The 14,254-nt window shown below is 50.9% G+C and overlaps 1 protein-coding gene across 3 annotated transcripts; it reads right to left on the bottom strand.

Annotated features, from left to right (window-relative positions):
* Window positions 1-464: 464 nt before the first annotated feature.
* On the bottom strand, window positions 465-4,087 carry Phox2a (paired like homeobox 2A). Of its 3 annotated transcripts, none has more exons than XM_075971638.1 (3): window positions 3,868-4,087; window positions 1,774-1,961; window positions 465-950 (listed from the first exon to the last, which is right to left on the bottom strand). In XM_075971638.1, exons 1-3 carry the CDS (start codon window positions 4,082-4,084, stop codon window positions 513-515), a joined length of 843 nt encoding a protein of 280 aa, XP_075827753.1. In that variant the 5' UTR covers window positions 4,085-4,087; the 3' UTR covers window positions 465-512. The 3 variants fall into 3 exon arrangements, with proteins under 3 accessions (XP_075827753.1, XP_075827751.1, XP_075827752.1); XM_075971636.1 differs by having other exon boundaries at window positions 465-1,015; window positions 1,770-1,961; window positions 3,868-4,084; XM_075971637.1 differs by having other exon boundaries at window positions 465-998; window positions 3,868-4,084.
* Window positions 4,088-14,254: the final 10,167 nt, after the last annotated feature.

Below are 14,254 nucleotides of genomic sequence, written 5' to 3'. Positions count from 1 at the left end.
GGAAAAGGAAAACCACTTTGTTCCATTCCTGGACAGCCCTTCTCCTGTGTGTCTATCCTCTGCACCAGACTGGCTAGGGATGGGAGGTGACTCCTTAGGAAAGTGGCAGTGGGACCCTTCAGGTTGCTTCTTTTAAGGAGTGGCTGGCCCAGGTAGCTGGAAAGTAGGAACTGCCAATTGGGCTTTTTAAGATCCGTTAAGATTGGGCACTGTATGAGGGACAGGAGTAATTTGATCCCGGTTCCGAAGAAAGCCAAGCAAGAAAGGGCTTCTGGGCGCCCTGGAAGGGGGGATCCCTGTGTGGGTACTCCTCCGCTGGGTGTTGGTGGGTAAGGACGAGTGACCCTGGCTTGTTTTACAACGAAAGGGAGGCCACATCTAGGCATCAGCCACTGGAAAGTGGGGACGACTGGGAGTTTTCCAGGCAGGCGGCCGGGATAGGGAGGGACTGTCGGGTCCAGTAGGGTAGGGGTGTCTCTTGGGGCAGGCTGGGTGCCTCCAAACGCCCGCGGCTAGAAGAGGTTTGTCTTCAGGGTGGGGCCGGGCTTTCGGTGAAAAGAAGACAGAACTCCAGAAAAGGGCCCGGGGCCGGGCTCCGCTGGCTGCCAAGCCTTAAGCAGCTCTGCTGCTCCCGCGCCGGGCCCGCCACCCCCGCCGCCCCCTACCCCCGCCCACAACGCCCCCTTGAGTGGCTGGGGCCCGGGCCCGGAGCCCAGCGCGGCGGGTAGAGGGCTGGGGCTCAGACGCGGGCTGGCCAGACTGGGTGCGGGCGGCGGCGGCAACGACGCGGTGCTGTCGGGCGTGGGACTGCACGTGGACTCCTTGGAGTCGTCGTCCTCAGAAGAGCAGCGCGCTTCGCCCTTTTTGGCTCCTGTCGCTCCCGCCGCGCCTTTGGCGCTAGCCGCACGCTCCTGTTTGCGGAACTTGGCCCGGCGGTTCTGGAACCAGACCTGTGGGCACAGGGGCCAATCAAACCCAGAGGATGGACATAGGGAGCACTTCAGCCCCCGGGCCGCTAGGCGCCTATAAGACCGCGGTCCAGAAAGGATCGGTCTCGGATCACAACCAGTCGGAGGTCCACAGCCTTCCGCCCCGCCCTCCACCACTCCGTCGCCGCCCGGTCCTTTCTTCCGGCTTCTGGAGTCCCTTCCTCCAGGCCCTTAGGTTTTTGTCTTACGATCTGCTCACCAGAAGACCCCTCTACCTCCTTGTATTTTGGTCTCCTGGAGGGGACTCTGCTGTCAGTCTTATGACCCTAGGCATACTTTTTAGGAAGCTGGGCATTCACCTGGAGCATTCTATGATAGTGAAGAGTGGGTCGGGGCCCTAGGGAGCCTTTTGTACAAGGTGCCGATGTCAAAAAGGGCCAGTTGGAATTTGCATACCCAGGCCTCTCTTGTCCTCCCTGCAGCCGCCCCAAACTTAAACTTTACTGACTCAGGAGTCCAAATTGAGATGCTGGGTCCGTCATCTAGAAGTACTGATTGGCCTGATCCTACCGTCTACCGTCAGTACCCTGTCAACCCGGTCGCCTTGCTTCCTGGCTTCAGAGTAAAAATTCTCAACCTCCGATTTAGCGGGGTGGTGGTGGTGGTACGAGACGGGTTGGGATGGGACGGGACACGCGAAAATGTAGGAAGCAAATTGAAGCTACCCAATTCCGGTCTTTGAGAGCTCAAGTCCCGACCCGCTGCTTCTCCTGAACTGTCTTGGCTTGCAAGCTGTACCCTCCTCTAGCAAACGCGTGCACAGCACCTGTGTGCATCCACGCACCTGCACGCGAGCCTCAGTGAGGTCGATCTTGAGCGCCAGTTCCTCGCGTGTGTAAATGTCGGGGTAGTGGGTCTCGGCGAAGACGCGCTCCAACTCCTTGAGCTGCGCACTCGTGAACGTTGTGCGGATACGCCGCTGCTTGCGTTTCTCATGCAGGCCCGACGGCTCCGGGAAGAACTTGTAGGGCACTGCGGGGGTGCGTGCGAGGAAGGCAGGGGCGGGGCAATAAAAGGGAGTGCGTGAGAAGCTGATCTCAGTCCCCCAGATCCTGTATCCTGCCCTAGTGGAAATCGCATACAACCCCTCTCTCTTGGCTATTTGGTCCTCAACAGTCTCCAGCCAAAGTGTCCAAAATGCGAATCATTTGGGAGACCTGGGGCTTAAGCGTTCCCTGAAACAAGCCAGAAACCCCAATCAAGGGTTCAATGTCCATATCCCCTCCACCTTCTGCCAAGCCCTCCCACCTCCACGGTGGTGTTTCTCCTCTGGCACCCTCCCTACGGGACTTCAGGCTCTGTTCTCTGATCACATGAGCCGGCTATGTCTGCTAGATCTCATCAGCACCAAAGTCTCGCTGCTATCCAGTCCTGGGCCTTGAGACGCTTCTGCTGGGTCTACGCCACCGCTGCCTCTGCTGTGTACTGTTTCCGTCTCTCTCCTTCCTAATCTTTATTTCCTCAGTTCTGCCTCTCATCCCTGGATCGTCATTCTTCTCCTCCTCTTTTTCATCTTCATCTTCCTCCATCTGAATCTCTCTTCAACTTTCCCCTTCTGGGTCACTGTTTTCTTATTCCCTCCTATCCAAATTGTTCTATTTTCCTTGCCCCCTTTATCCCACCCAGTCGCCTTCTCTGTGTCCCATCTCCTCTAAATCCTATCCTAGCCCCTGTACCCCATGCAGATACCATCTCCAAATTTCTGGTTTAAGTCTCCATATTTTTCTTGGGGTTCCTCAATCACCTTCTTTGTCTCATCTTCCAAACCCTTGTCTCCAACACTCCACTTTTATCTCCCTCCAGCTTATCTCTTTTTCCAACTCTTTTGCTCCCTCTCCTCCATAATTCGTGTTCCCACCATCTGGTTCTTATCTGTCTCCCAACTCTGTGCGCCCATTTCTCTCCTATCCGTTTCTCTCCACTTTCTCCCACCCACAGTCTCACAAATCCCTTTCTCGGGAGTCTATCTCCCTATTTCCTGTTCCCATTTCTGCAATCCCCATCCTTGTCCAGTCCAGGAATCTTCCCACCCCCATTTTTGGCTCCTATTTCCCTAAATTCAAGTACTTATTTTCCCATCAAGCCACAGTCCTCCTTTTGGGTTCCATGATCTTCCCAGGAGGCCAAGAGATAAGGGATGAGGAACCGGGTGGGGCAGGCTGAGACTCTTGACAGAAGGGCTAGGGATGCCTGAAAGGCTAAGCGATGTTGAGGGTTGGGACAGGGACTTGCTTGGATCAAAGGACTTGAATGAAGGTGGAGGATCTGCCCCTGGGTTTTGTTGGGCTGTAGCTAGTCTAGGTTCGGGGGAACGTAGAAAGGAAAGTGGCTCAATGATAGAGGCTCCTTTCTTTTCTGTGCCTTTGGGAACCGGTTTTTGGTGGTGCCGTAGATTTGGGCCCAAGCAGGACAGGTCTAAGGGCTCTAGAAAGGGCCCCATCTATACAGCTCAGCTGCAGCAGGGATCTTTGCTGAGGGTGGCATAATCTAGGACATAGGTGGCAAGGATGAGAGTTGACCGGACTGAGCTTCAAGTCCATTCCGAGGATACGAGGATATGGGGTATGGAGAGGTTCGGTGGTCGCCTTTGTAGATGGGAAAGGGAGGGCCTAACGAAAGACCTAGGACTGGACCTGTTTCTTTGATTCGAAAAGCACAGGGTAGGGATTTGGCATGGAGAAAAGGGGACAAGAGGGTGCAGCTCATCCCTGCCAAGAAGAAACTCCTATTACTGGGGTTCTCAAAGTACATTGGAGGGTCCAGCCAGGGGCATGGTAGGGGGCGGCTTGTGGGTACAGTCACATTCACTTGCAGAGCAGGGCAGGGAGTGGGAGTTCCGTGGGATTTGGAGGTAGGGTTGGGACGGGACTGCGCTCACCTGCCGAGTAGGGCGCTGGCTGGTGGTCGCGTAGGGCGCCAAGCGCACAGTTGGAGGAGCCGAGCGCGGGGCAAGGTGGCCCCGCGGCGGGGAAGGCAGGCCGCAGGGGACTGTATTGGAAGCCGCCAGGCTGGCTGCAGGCGCCGAAGTCGCCGTAGGCGGACGCCTCCATGGCCGCCACGCACGAGTCGTACGAATTGAGGTAGGAGTAGTCCATTGGCCCGAGGGGGCGGGGGCGGGGGCCGGGCCGGCCGGGTTGGGGTCGGGGTCCCGGGTTTGGTGGAGTTCGGAATGGGGGACTCGAGCTCCAGGCGCAGAGGACCTGAGACCCGCTCTGAGCACCCGAGAGTCCGCCCGCCCCGTCGCAGCCCGCACTCTGCCCGGGTGCAACGCAAGTGCAGTGTGGCCAGCCCGCGCGCCTTTTAACGCGCAGGACCCCGAGGAGGGGGCGGGGCGGGGCGAACTCCGCGGGGCGGGGCCTCAGCGGCCCAGACCCCGCCCCGGGCCGCCCCGGGCCCCTCCACCCTAAAGGGCTCCTGTCTCCCTCTTAGGGCTCCCGAGGAGCAGGCGGGGCTGCGCGGGACCCCATCCCGAGAGTCCCTTATCCTACCCCAATCTGGCCCAGACACATCATGCCCAGCAGGAGGGTCCCGACCTCGTCCCTGGGCCTCCCACCTGCGGCCCCGTGGAAGCTAGGGAGGCAGACTCCGCGGTGCTGGTGTGAAGAAGTTAATTCAATTCTCTCCGATAACCAAATTATTCCTATCTGGCCCCTCAGCCCCGCCCCCAGCTAGGTCCTATCCCTGCGAGGACTGCAGAGGCTGCCCTGGAGTGAGGGGGGCGGGGGATGGAGGCAAGGACGAGAAAGAGACAAGTGATAGAACCTGGGATAGGGACAGGAAGGGGACGTGGGTATGGAGAGGAGACCGAAAGAAAAGGGGACAGACCCTGTGGTGGGGACAGAGAAAGAGGGATATATAGATTGAGACAAGGATAAAACGCAGAGGAGAGAAAGGCGGTGGTGGAGAGGGAGACAAGCAGAGAGGCCAGCAGGATGGAGAAAGACAGGCATGGAGACAGAGGGACACGGAAGAACATGGATGTGGACTGCAACCAGGATTGTGCTGGAGCGCCGGAGAAGGCTGAGGGACAATCATAGTGAGGCCACACGCAGGATGGTCTTAGAGTTACAAGACCAGAAACAGACCAGCGGAACAGAGGCTCATGAGTGGAGAGCTGGGGTTTGTGAACCAGAGCAGAAGGCGGCCAAGACTTTGTGGTGGAGGCTGTTGAGGGGGCGGCATAAGGGGAGGAAGGGGCAGGGTCGAGGTCTCCCTGATTGTCCTGAGGGCTGCCCCACTCCTCCCTTCCCTGTTTCCTCAGCTTCGTTGTCTTCCCCAATAACTTGTGTGACTTCGCGCGCGCGTGTGTGTATGTGTGTGTATGTGTGTGTATGTGTGTGTGTGTGTTTTGAATATGGTAATGAACCCTTCCTGTCCTTTGCTGTCTCTCCCCTTCAGAGGCCCTTTTCTTCTGGAAAGCCAGGTAGGATGATCCTCCCGGGATTTTTACCCCCACCCCAGGCTGTGGGGTAAGGGAACACATTCAGCATTTTTACCTGGAGGATGCGTAGAAACCCCCTTCTGCCTTTCTGGCTCTCCTGAAGAACGAATTGAACCTCTCCTCCGTAGTCCCCAGCCCCCGGTGGCCAGGTTTCTACACTAGGTCTTGCTGATGGAAAGTCTGAGACCCAAGGAGAAGCCAGAAAGAGTATCATGTCCTTGTCATCAAGTGGGGACCACAACCCCCAGGTCATTCCCCTCCCCAGTCTACCTTCTTTGCTTGACACACCCCTCGGTTCCTGTAAGTACTCTGTCAGGAGTTTTGGGGGTGTTTTCACAAGCCATTTCCCCCCATTTTTGGTTGGTTGCATGCATAAACACCAATTTTACTGTCATAACTCTGTAATTGTATAGTTCCGTGTTGTTATTCATTATGTTGGACAACACAGTGTCAGTGCCATGTTTATTTCCATAACTTTGTAAAATACAAACTCCACATATGAAGCAATAATACTCTAACCCCATCTTCTGGTAAATACCGTCTGATGTCTGTCTCTCTGTGTAAGTTTTTGAGATGGGGTCTCCTGTATCCCAGGTGACCTTGAACTCCCCGTGTAGCTAAGGATGACCTTGAATGTCTGATTCTCCTGACCCTTGTTCTGTACCAGGTATTACATGCATGCACTACCGTGCTCAGCTTTATGGGAGGGGCTGGAGATGGAGGCCACGGTGCTGTCAACACTGGACAAGCACCTGAGGGCTGGACTTCATGTGCAGCAGCAGCTCTGTAATATAAACACTCAGTCTTGGGCTGGAGAGATGGCTCAGTGGTTAAGACCATTGCCTGCTCTTCCAAAGGTCCTGAGTTCAATTCCCAGCAACCACATGGTGGCTTACAACCATCTGTAATGAGGTCTGGTGCCCTCTTCTAGCCTGCAGGCATACACACAGACAGAATATTGTATACCTAATAAAATAAATAAATAAATATTTTTTTTAAAAAAGAAAAAAACACTCAATCTTATAAAATGGAATCGCACACTATTTACCTCATGTGTCAGGCTTATTTCACTAAGCATGTTCTCAAGGTTCATCTGTGTGCATATGTCGGATTGGTTTCCTTACCTATCCACTCATGGGTACGTGGAGTCTGCTTTAGTTGCCATAATGCTGATATGAATGTGGGCATGTAGATATATAACTTTGGAATGCTCTGATTTCCATTTTAAAAAGATTTATTTATTTTATTTTATTTATTTTGGGACTGGAGAGATGACTCAGCCATTAAGCAACATTTGGCTGCTCTTCCAAAGGACCCAAGCTCAATTCTCAGCACGTACACGATAGCTCACGACTGTCTGTAACTCCAGTTTAGGAAGATCTGCCACCCCCAGAGAGACATTTATGCAGGTAAAGCATCAGTGCACATAAAATAAAAATAAATCACTGAAAAGTACACACACACACACGCACACACATGATTTATTTATTTATCTGAGACAGGGTTTCTTTGTGTAACCTTGACTGTCCTGGAAATAGCTCAAGCTAGCCTTGAACTCACAGAGATCCACTTGCCTCTGCCTCCTGAGTGCTGGGAATTAAAGATGTGCACCACCACTGCCCAGCAGATTTATTAGTTTTACTTCATGTGTGACTGTTTTGCCTACATGTATTTATGTGCATCGCATCTGTGCCATCTCTCCAACTCACTTTTTTTTCCATTTAAATCAGTGTCTCACTATGTTGTGCAGGCCTTGAGCTCACAGAGATCCGCCTGCCTCTGCCTCCCAAGTACTGGGGTTAAAGGCCCTGCTTTCGATTTTCTATTTTATCTTAAATATTTATTATTATTATTAGTATTGGTTTTTCAAGACATAGTTTCTCTGTAGCTTTGGAGCCTGTCCTGGAACTAGCTCTTGTAGACCAGGCTGATCTCAAATTCACAGAGATCCGCCTGCCTCTGCCTTCCGAGTGCTGGGATTAAAGCATGCACCACCACCGCCTGGCTTATTTATTTTTATGTGTGTATGCGTGTGCCTTCATGAGTTTTATGCAGTGCATGCACGTCTGTGTGTGAGTGTGGGTGCCTGTGGGGTTCAGAAGAGGGCATCGGATCTCCTGGAACTGGACTTACAGATGATTGTGACTGACTGTGTGGGTCTGGGAACCAAACTTGGGTCCTCTGCAAGAGCAGCCAGTGCTCATGAGCACTGAGCCCTCTCTCTGGTCGTGGCAGGGTTTTCACTTTTTAAGGAACTGCTGTGCCATTTACATCCACACCAAGAGTTCCAAGGGCTCCAGTTCCTCTCCATCCTCACTAACCCTTATTTTTTTTTAATATTTATTTATTTATCATGTATACAATATTCTGTCTGTGTGTATGTCTGCAGGCCAGAAGAGGGCACCAGACCTCCTTACAGATGGTTGTGAGCCACCATGTGGTTGCTGGGAATTGAACTCAGAAACTTTGAAGAGCAGGCAGTGCTCTTAACCACTGAGCCATCTCTCCAGCCCTTAAACCTTATTCTTCTCTGTGCTTCTCGTTACATTTTAGATTGTAGAGACTGAGATCCGACAGTTTGACTGCTTCCACAAGTTCTCCTCACTGGTGTGTGTGCTGTACCCTCACTTGGACCTATCTATATATCCAGGGGCTCAAGGAGTTACAATGGGACAGGGCCCTTGTCTTCTGTCCTTCCACGGCTTCTCATGATCAAACTCAAGTTCTCACACTGGCCCACCATGTCCTGGGTACCAGGGCTCCACCTCCTTTTATTTTTCTTTTCTTTATAGCACCATACACACACTAACTGTTTTGTTCAGAGATGCTTTTCCCCTGCTTGTCTCAGTACTCAAGCCTCATATTATTTACCCACGGGCTCACCTTGGACCTTGCTGGCTTTTCCAAGTCATCTTTGGGTGTCTCTGCTGTATCCTATAGGACCTCTCTTCCATTGATTGCTCAGCTCACCATATTGAAGTGTTCACAGCAAAGTGTGGGTTGTTTTTGTTTTTCTAAGACAGGGTTTCTCTGTGTAGTCCTGGCTGACCTGGAACTCTCTCTGTAAACCTTGAACTCTGAGCACTGGGATTAAAGGGGTGCGCCACCACCGCCCAGCACAGACTGCGGCTTTAGTGCAGAACTGTGTCCCCTACAGCTTGCAGGACAAAGATGTGAGGGTCTGAGAGGCCCAGTGCTGTTGAAGGTCCTGACTCCAGGTGTCTCAGAGGCCACCGTGCAGTACATGACTTCTACAGTGTGGTCCTGGGGCTGATGATAACCCCACCTCTGTTCTGCAATACTTTTTTTTTTACAAGTTTGGCTAATTTTCTAAGTTTTTTAAAAATATTTATTTATTTATTATGTATACAATATTCTGTCTGTATGTATGCCTGCAGGCCAGAAGAGGACACCAGACCTCATTACAGATGGTTGTGAGCCACCATGTGGTTGCTGGGAATTGAACTCAGGACCTTTGGAAGAGCAGGCATTGCTCTTAACCTCTGAGCCATCTCTCCAGCCCTTCTAAGTTTTTTTGTTGTGTGTGTATGGGTGCTTTGTCGGCATGTATGTCTGTGTACCATATGTGTCTTGGAGGACAGAAGGGACATCAAATTTCCCAGAACTGGAGCTACAGGTAGCTGGGAGTTACCCTGTGGGTACCAGAAATCAAACCCAGGTCCTCTGGAAAAGCAGCGACCCCCCTAACCATCTCGCCCACCTGCAATGCTAGTTTTAGTTGGAATTCTAGCACAATCAAGAGTAATGACATAGTAGGGATATCATTGTGGAATGTACACTATGGAGTCCTCAGATGAGGACCTGGCCTCCTTGTGCCTCAATGCTGGACAGCTGTGTTCTCTTTTTCCTGGCAGCCACTGGCTGCTTGCTGGCTTAGGAGCTGAGAAATAACCTGAGAAAGTGCTCTGAACCTTGTCCACTGTTGTGGTGAGACAGTGGACATAGAGGGGCTTTGAAAGACAGGCTGTGGGAGAGTAAGGGCCAGAGAGAGTGTGTGTGTGTGTGTGTGTGAGAGAGAGAGAGAGAGAGAGAGAGAGAGAGAGAGAGAGAGAGAGAGAGAGAGAGAGAGAGAATAAGATTCCTGGAAGGGGAGAGCTAAGAGAGTGGCTGGTGATTAGGAGTCTGGGGTGGGGGGCTCGTTCTAACTGAGGGTATCCCACCCCACGTGTGCCCTTGTGGGAGAACTAAAGCTGCTCTGGCCCCAAGTGCTGTCGTGCACGCTGTGAGGACTCTCCTTGTGAACGTGATGTCTGCAGTTTAATGACTGGTGGCCAATACTAGCTTCCAATGGCTAGGTACAGCTCTGCCCTGCTGCTGTCTGCTGAGTGACAGGGTGAGGTACTCAACCTCTCTGTACCTTGGCTTTCTCACCTGTGAGCTGCTTTATTTTGATTAGATGAAATATTAAAATATATAGTGTTGGAATATATATTTATTCTGTATTTATTTGTGGGGGTATTAGAGCTACTCACAGGCTGTGGTCCAGCTAGTCTAACAATGGCCATCTACCAATGGACAGCCCAAGAATTTAGCAGTTGTTCTGTCCCCAAGTCTGGATGTCTCAGCTGGTCTTTGGTGTTCACTGGAATCCTAAAGAAGCAGGCTGTAATGCCAGTTAAGGAACAAACTTGTCACTGAGAGTGAGGGCAAGCAGGCAAAACAATGAAAGCTTCCTTTTTCCATGTCCTTTTTTTTTTTTTTTTTTTTTTTTTTTTTTGGTTTTTCGAGACTGGGTTTCTCTGTGGTTTTGGAGCCTGTCCTGGAACTAGCTCTGTAGACCAGGCTGGTCTCGAACTCACAGAGATCCGCCTGCCTCTGCCTCCCGCGTGCTGGGATTAAAGGCGTGCGCCACCACCGCCCGGCCCACGTCCTTTTTGTAGCCCACTACCAGAACGTATATGGCTCAGATTAGAGGGGGATCTTCCCACCTCCAAAAGATCTGGATTGGAGGTGGGTTTTCCCACCCCAAACACTTTAGTTGAGAAAAATCCCTCATGGAAGTAATCAGCTCCTTGGTTTTCATTCACTTCAGATGTAATCAAGTTGACAACCAATGATTGCCGTCACGAATAGTGTCTGGTATGTAGCACATGTTGATGAAATTAGCTTCTTCCACACCACCACCACGGTCCTGAGAGTCAGCCAGTCTTCTCCGGCAGAGATCGAGGTTAGGGGAGGAGTCGCCTGGTACAGTGTGCGCTGTGGCCCCACCCTGTTCTGTGCTAATGTATCCACTGACGCTGGGCAGCAGGAGAGCTACCAGAGTGGCTGAGAAAAACCACTGTCCTGGAGATCTCTGCCCGCCGTTGGCCACACCGAGCAGGGCAGCCTGCAAGCAATCACTAATCTCCTGGGTCTGAGTATCACCTGCATGGTGGTCCTTCCTGCTACTACAACAGATCTTCTCTCCTTGGAGGTAATGACCTCAGGAGCTTCATTATCCACTTACAATTAGAAGCTAAGTGGAGTCAAATGTCTCTGTCTAGTCTCAGACCATATCACCCTGAGCAGGCGTGATCTCTGAAGAATACTCAAGCCCAGTTAGACCTTGTGTGAGTGACGTCCCAGTTGTACTGGTTTGGATGAGAATGGCTTCCATTGGGTAGTAATTCAGGGAGTGGCACTAGTTGAAACCATTAGGAGGTATGACCTTGTTGGAGAAAGTGTGTCACTAGGGGTGGGCTTTGAGGTTTCAAAAAGCCCATTCCAAGCTGAGTTTCTCTCTTCCTGCTGCCTGCTTTTTTTGTTTTGTTTTGTTTTATTTTTGTTTTTGTTTTTGGCTGTCCTGGAACTTGCTCTTTTGACTAGGCTGGTCTCAAGCCTCAAACTCAGGGATCTGCCTGCGGTCTGAGTCCTGGAACCAAAGGAGTGCACCATCATGCCCAGCTAAATGCTTTCTTGCTTTGTTTTATTTTATTTTTATTTTTTAAATTTTTTTAAATTTTTTTATTTTTTGGGTTTTTCGAGACAGGGTTTCTCTGTGGCTTTGGAGCCTGTGCTGGAACTAGCTTTGTAGACCAGGCTGGTCTCGAACTCACAGAGATCTGCCTGCCTCTGCCTCCCGAGTGCTGGGATTAAAGGCGTGCGCCACCATCGCCCGGCTCTTGCTTTGTTTTTTTGAGACAGGGTTTCTCTGTAGCTTTGGAGCCTGTCCTGGAACTAGCTCTTGTAGACCAGGCTGACCTCAAATTCACAGAGATCCGCCTGCCTCTGCCTCCTGAGTGCTGGGATTAGAGGCGTGCAACACCACCACCTGGCCAATGCTTTCTTTTCTAAGAGTTGCTGTGGTCATGGCGTCTCTTCACAGCAGTAGAACACTAAGACACCTGTCTGAATAAAACAGATAAGCTCTGTAGTTGCTTAGAAAGGGGCTATAAGGATGGGCGGTGATGGGGCATGCTTTTAACTCAGCCTTTGGGAGACAGAAGCAGGTGGATCTCTGTGAGTCTGAGGACAGCCTGGGCTACAGAGCAAGTTCCAGGACAGGTTCCAAAACGACAAAGCCCTGTCTTGAAAAAAAAACCAAAGGGGGGAAAAACACCAAAAACCCCCCAAAGAAGCAAAAAACAAAAAGGGGGCTATAGAAAAAAAGCGAAGAGTTTTATTCTATTCTATTAGTTATTTTTATTGTTGCCTGTGACCAGACAGAAAACTTCAGGACAAAATAATTTATTTTCATTCATGGCCTCAGAGAGTCCAGTCCATAGACCTGGACTCTCTGAGCTTGGTCTCGTGTTGAGGCAGACTATCATGGCAATCGTGGGTGTGTGGAAGAGATGTTTGGAGACAGAAAGTGAGGACAGGACCAGAGACCGGGTGAAACCTTCAGAGCCATGCTCTGGTGACCCATTTCCTCCAACTAGACCCACATCCTTTCCAGGACCCACTGGGGACAGTTCACATTCAGCCCTTAGCTCCTACCAAGCATCCCACAGGGCTGCTGTAGTAGACAGGAATCGGTCGTCCTGGCAACCCTTCCCCTCGGGAACTGAGAACCATATGGTTACCAGGACACACGTGTTTCTATAATCCTGCCTCAGTCAGAACTGGTCCAAGTGCGGGCCTCGACCAAAGGTGGGTCAACAAAGCTCTTCCCCACCGGTTATTGTTAAATGACTTTAGAAAATAAAATAATATTACTTATTTATTGATTTTGAGAGGTCTCATGTAGCTCTGGCAGGCTTAGAACTCACTATATAGTCCAGGCTGGCCTCAATCAGCAGAGATCAACTGCCTGTTTCTGCCTCCTGACTTTTGGTGTTAAAGACATATGACATCTTGTGTGTGTGTTTCACAAGACGCCTTTGGGAGTCCATTTTCTTCTTCTACAATGAAGATCCCTGTGGATCAAATTCAGGTCAGGAGACTTGGTGACTGCAACCCCCTTTCCGTGCTAAGCCCCTGGCCCTTCCTGAGACATCTTTACTCTTTCTTCAGATTAGTTGTCTAGCCAGTGATTGGATTTTATTACCTTACACATTCTTATCTACGTTTAATCTAGTTCAAGTTGGATTTCTGTCACTTCCAAACCAAGGAATCCAAATAGAGTTGGTATACTTAGTGTGGTGTGCCGGGATGCAAATGGCAAGACCTAAAACATGGACCCGGCTCTGCTGTTGTTGTGGATGGGATGCAGTGAGGCCCCTCCGCGGTCAGAAGATAGAGAAGCAGCTAGGACACAGCCGCATTCTGTCATCTGGACCGGACCTCAGTCTTCCCCTCTTCTTGATGGCAACTTCAGGAATAAAGTGGGAAATGGTAAAATACTGGAGTGCTCTTTGTGGAACCCTCAGAAGAGTCCTTGAAGTGATGGACAGCAAACTGGCCTCAGGAAGGAGGTGGAAGGAGCTGGAGGTGGGGTGGGGTTGTGTACTGTCGGGGTTTGAATGAGAAAGGCCCCATAGGCTCACATATTTGAATACTTAGTCTCTGGGGAGTGAAACTGTTTGAAAGGATTACAAGGATTAGTGGATTAGTAGGTATGGCCTTGTTGAAGGAAATATGTGTGGGGGTGGGGTTTGAGGTTTCAAATGCCCATGCATGGCCCACACTCTCTCTCTCTCCACTTAAGGATCAGAACGTAGAACTCCTAGCTGCTTCCCCAGCACCATGTTTGCATGTGTACTTCCATGTTCCCTGTTATGATGCTAAAGGATTAACCACTGGAGTTCAGTTAAATGCATTCTTTTCTAAGAGCTGCTGTGGTCATGGTGTCTCTTCACAGCAACAGACACGAAGACACACATTTAAGGCATCTTGGGGTGTACAGCAAGACAGAGTGTGGTGGGGGAGCCAAGAAGAGGGAGAGGTGGGGAGCAGCAGGCCCACGTGTGGGTTGCTACAGGAGGAGGAACAAGAGTCACAGGGGCCACTGAGTCACATGTTTTACATCCTGGAGTGAAGCAGAGGTTCGGAACTGAGGAATGCCTGCCAGGTGACCCGGGGATGTCTGGGAAGTGTGACTTTCCAGCAGCTTGGGACTTTGGCTTTATGGGATGCCTTTTCTTTTTTTTTTTCTCTCTCTTTCTTTCTTTTTTCCTTTTTTAAATTTATATTTCATGTGTATGAGTGCTCTGTATGTATGCCTGCAGGCCAGAAGAAGGTGCCAGATCTCATTACAGATGGTTGTGAGCTTCCATGTGGTTGCTGGGAATTGAACTCAGGACCTCTGGAAGAGCAGCCAGTGCTCTTCAGCATCTCTCCAGCCCTCTTTTCCTTTCTTTTGAGACAGGGTCTCACTATGTAACTCTGGCTGTCCTAGAACTCGCTCTGTACACCAAGCTGGCCTCAAAGTCCCAGAGAT

This window comes from Microtus pennsylvanicus, chromosome 5 (genome assembly GCF_037038515.1).
Source record: "Microtus pennsylvanicus isolate mMicPen1 chromosome 5, mMicPen1.hap1, whole genome shotgun sequence".
Taxonomy (NCBI): domain Eukaryota; kingdom Metazoa; phylum Chordata; class Mammalia; order Rodentia; family Cricetidae; genus Microtus; species Microtus pennsylvanicus.
This window is presented reverse-complemented; position numbering and strand designations above follow the sequence as displayed.

Coding starts and splice junctions, on each gene's coding strand:
- Phox2a (XM_075971636.1), bottom strand. CDS start 4,084: ATGGACTACTCCTACCTCAATTCGTACGACTCGTGCGTGGCGGCCATG. Junction 1,962..3,867: donor GCCAGCGCCCTACTCGGCAG/GTGAGCGCAGTC, acceptor GCACCCCCGCAG/TGCCCTACAAGTTCTTCCCG. Junction 1,016..1,769: donor TGAGGCTCGCGTGCAGGTGC/GTGGATGCACAC, acceptor ATAGGCGCCTAG/CGGCCCGGGGGCTGAAGTGC.